At 38.0% G+C, this 2400-nt stretch overlaps 1 protein-coding gene across 1 annotated transcript; it reads right to left on the bottom strand.

The window, feature by feature from the left end:
* Nucleotides 1-366: 366 nt before the first annotated feature.
* Nucleotides 367-1780, bottom strand: LOC101398734 (olfactory receptor 4F3/4F16/4F29-like). The gene has a single exon (XM_004421355.2). The coding sequence runs from the start codon at nucleotides 1778-1780 to the stop codon at nucleotides 827-829; it is 954 nt and encodes a 317-aa protein (XP_004421412.2). The 3' UTR covers nucleotides 367-826.
* Between the last annotated feature and the right edge of the window lie 620 nt (nucleotides 1781-2400).

Raw genomic sequence — 2400 nt, 5'->3', positions numbered from 1 at the left:
AGGAATGCTTTACCACAAATACTATATTGAAGCAAGACTAGAATTTGGTTTTCTCTCTGTTAGAATAACATGACAAATTTATTTTGGTATATTCATTCTGCTCTTGACTAAAGGCTGCAAATGTTATTCTTTACCTTCTGTGTAATCTTCCTAGTTAGCAGAGATTCCTTAGCTCCCAAGAATAACTTTTTGTGCCTTATGCTGACTTTATACTCTCTGCTATTTTAAAATATAGTTAATTCCCTATGAAAGAGCTAAAGTTCCTTCTACTGTTTTGTTTATTTTAAATATATTTTCACTTTGATTAATAGGTAGCTATGCTACAACAATATATGTACTATATCTAGTATAGTACAAGATTCCTATACCACCTACTGTTGTGGGTTGATTTGTGTCCACCAAATAGACATGTTGAAATCCTAATCGCTAATATCTGTGAATGTCACCATATTTGGAAATAGGGTGCTTGCAGATGTAGTCAAGTTAAGACAAAGTCATATTGAATTATGGTGGATTAAAAGATACTTCTCTCTGTTCTGAAGGCCTTACAGAAGACTTCCTTCATGTATTTCTGAAAATTACTTCATGCAAGTATTATTCCTCAGGAATTTAGGCTCAAGATTATTATAATCTTTGGTTTACAAATACTTTGTATGTAGCTCTCTCATTTCAAAAGTGAATATCCCTTCTTCCTAGTGAAAGATAAAATAGACTATCAGTGTGTATAATCAAATCAAGATAGTAAAACCAAGAGCTTTTCTCTGAGTTTGACCATTAATAATAAACATCAGTAATTAACAAGGGCTCTTCACAATACAGGAATCATTTAAGATGTCTTCCTGTAATTCACCAGCTGTCTACATACTCTCCTCATTGCCGCCTTCATTTCTTGATTCCTGAATGTGTAAATGATAGGATTGAGGAAAGGAGTGAGAACTGCATCAAAGAAGGCCAGAAACTTATCTAGGTGTGTGGAGGGAGATGGCCATGTGTAGAAAAATATCAAAGGACCAAAGAACAAGACTACCACAGTGATGTGAGCTGATAGTGTGGACAGAGCCTTGGATGAGCCAGCTGAATAGCGTTTCTGAACAGTGAGAATGATGACGATATAGGAAATGATCAGTATGAAGAAGGAGCCAACAGAGATGAACCCACTGTTGGTTGTGACCATGAACTCTAGTTGGTAGGTGTCTGTGCAGGCAAGTTTGTTGAACCGAGGAAGGTCGCAGTAAAAGCTATCTAACACATTAGGACCACAGAAGGGTAAGTTTACCACAAAAACCAATTGAACCATGGAGTGGATAAGACCAATCACCCAGGCAGCCACTAAAAAGAAGATGCACATTTTGGGGCTCATGATGATCAGATAGTGGAGAGGCTTACATATGGCAACATATCTGTCAAAGGCCATGGCTATGAGCAGTACCATCTCCACACCACCAATGATGTGGATGAAGAAAATTTGAGTGATGCAGCCACGAAAGGAGATGACTTTATGCTTTCTGAAAAGGTCATAAATCATCTTGGGAGAGCTGACAGAAGAAACTCCCAGGTCAATGAAGGAGAGGTTGGCCAACAGAAAGTACTTGGGGGAGTGTAAGTGAGGGTCAGAGGTCACAGTGAGCATAATGAGGGAGTTTCCCATCATGCTTGCCACATAAAACGTGGAGAAGAACACAAAGAGGAGAAGTTGGATCTCCCAGGAATTGGTGAGTCCCAGGAGCACAAACTCTGACACCACAGAGAAATTCGCTCCATCCGTTGGCTTTGTCGGCATTGCTACCTGAAGAAAGACAATAGAGTAAAATGTAAATAATTATAATTATGTTAATAAATTAGAAGAAGAAAGGTCAAAGTTATAAAAGGCTATTTCTACTTTAGCATTAAAACTGACCTAATACACTTATGCCTCTGAAATGGGATCACAGAGAAATTGGTGGCTGTTGTGTGGAGCTGTTTTCTACCACCAAGTGGTCTCTGTGTTTAATACCCTTTGCTTTCTCCCAGGGTTGATGCCATGATACTACTCATGAGACACAAGATGGTCAACATGAGTAACAGGAATTCAACCCTAAAACTTTTGGTTTTTGGTTCAAAACTAATATAATCTGGCCCCAGTCTCATAGAACTAATCACTATTGCAATCCCTTCCAAGCCTATAAATCTTTATCCGGTGGACAGACCCTTCTTCTTTGCCTTCCCAGTCTCTATCTCTGGGAACATATTCATCTTAAATATTACTTAAATTTTTACCACATCTATGAAGTCTTACTTTATTATTAGTAGTATTTATTTCACTGTCCCTTGTATTATAGTTAACTGAGTACAGTTCTAACTCACCAAGTAGACTGTAAACTTCTTGAAGGCAGGGATTAAGACTTATTCACATTTGGATTC

This window comes from Ceratotherium simum, chromosome 3, assembly GCF_057802395.1.
Source record: "Ceratotherium simum simum isolate JZ-2026a chromosome 3, ASM5780239v1, whole genome shotgun sequence".
In the NCBI taxonomy this organism is placed as follows: domain Eukaryota; kingdom Metazoa; phylum Chordata; class Mammalia; order Perissodactyla; family Rhinocerotidae; genus Ceratotherium; species Ceratotherium simum.
Note: the sequence above shows the minus strand (reverse complement) of the source record. Positions and strands in the feature narration are given on the sequence as shown.

Excerpts from the sequence above, each read along its gene's own strand:
- LOC101398734 (XM_004421355.2), bottom strand. The coding sequence starts at position 1,780 with ATGCCGACAAAGCCAACGGATGGAGCGAATTTCTCTGTGGTGTCAGAG.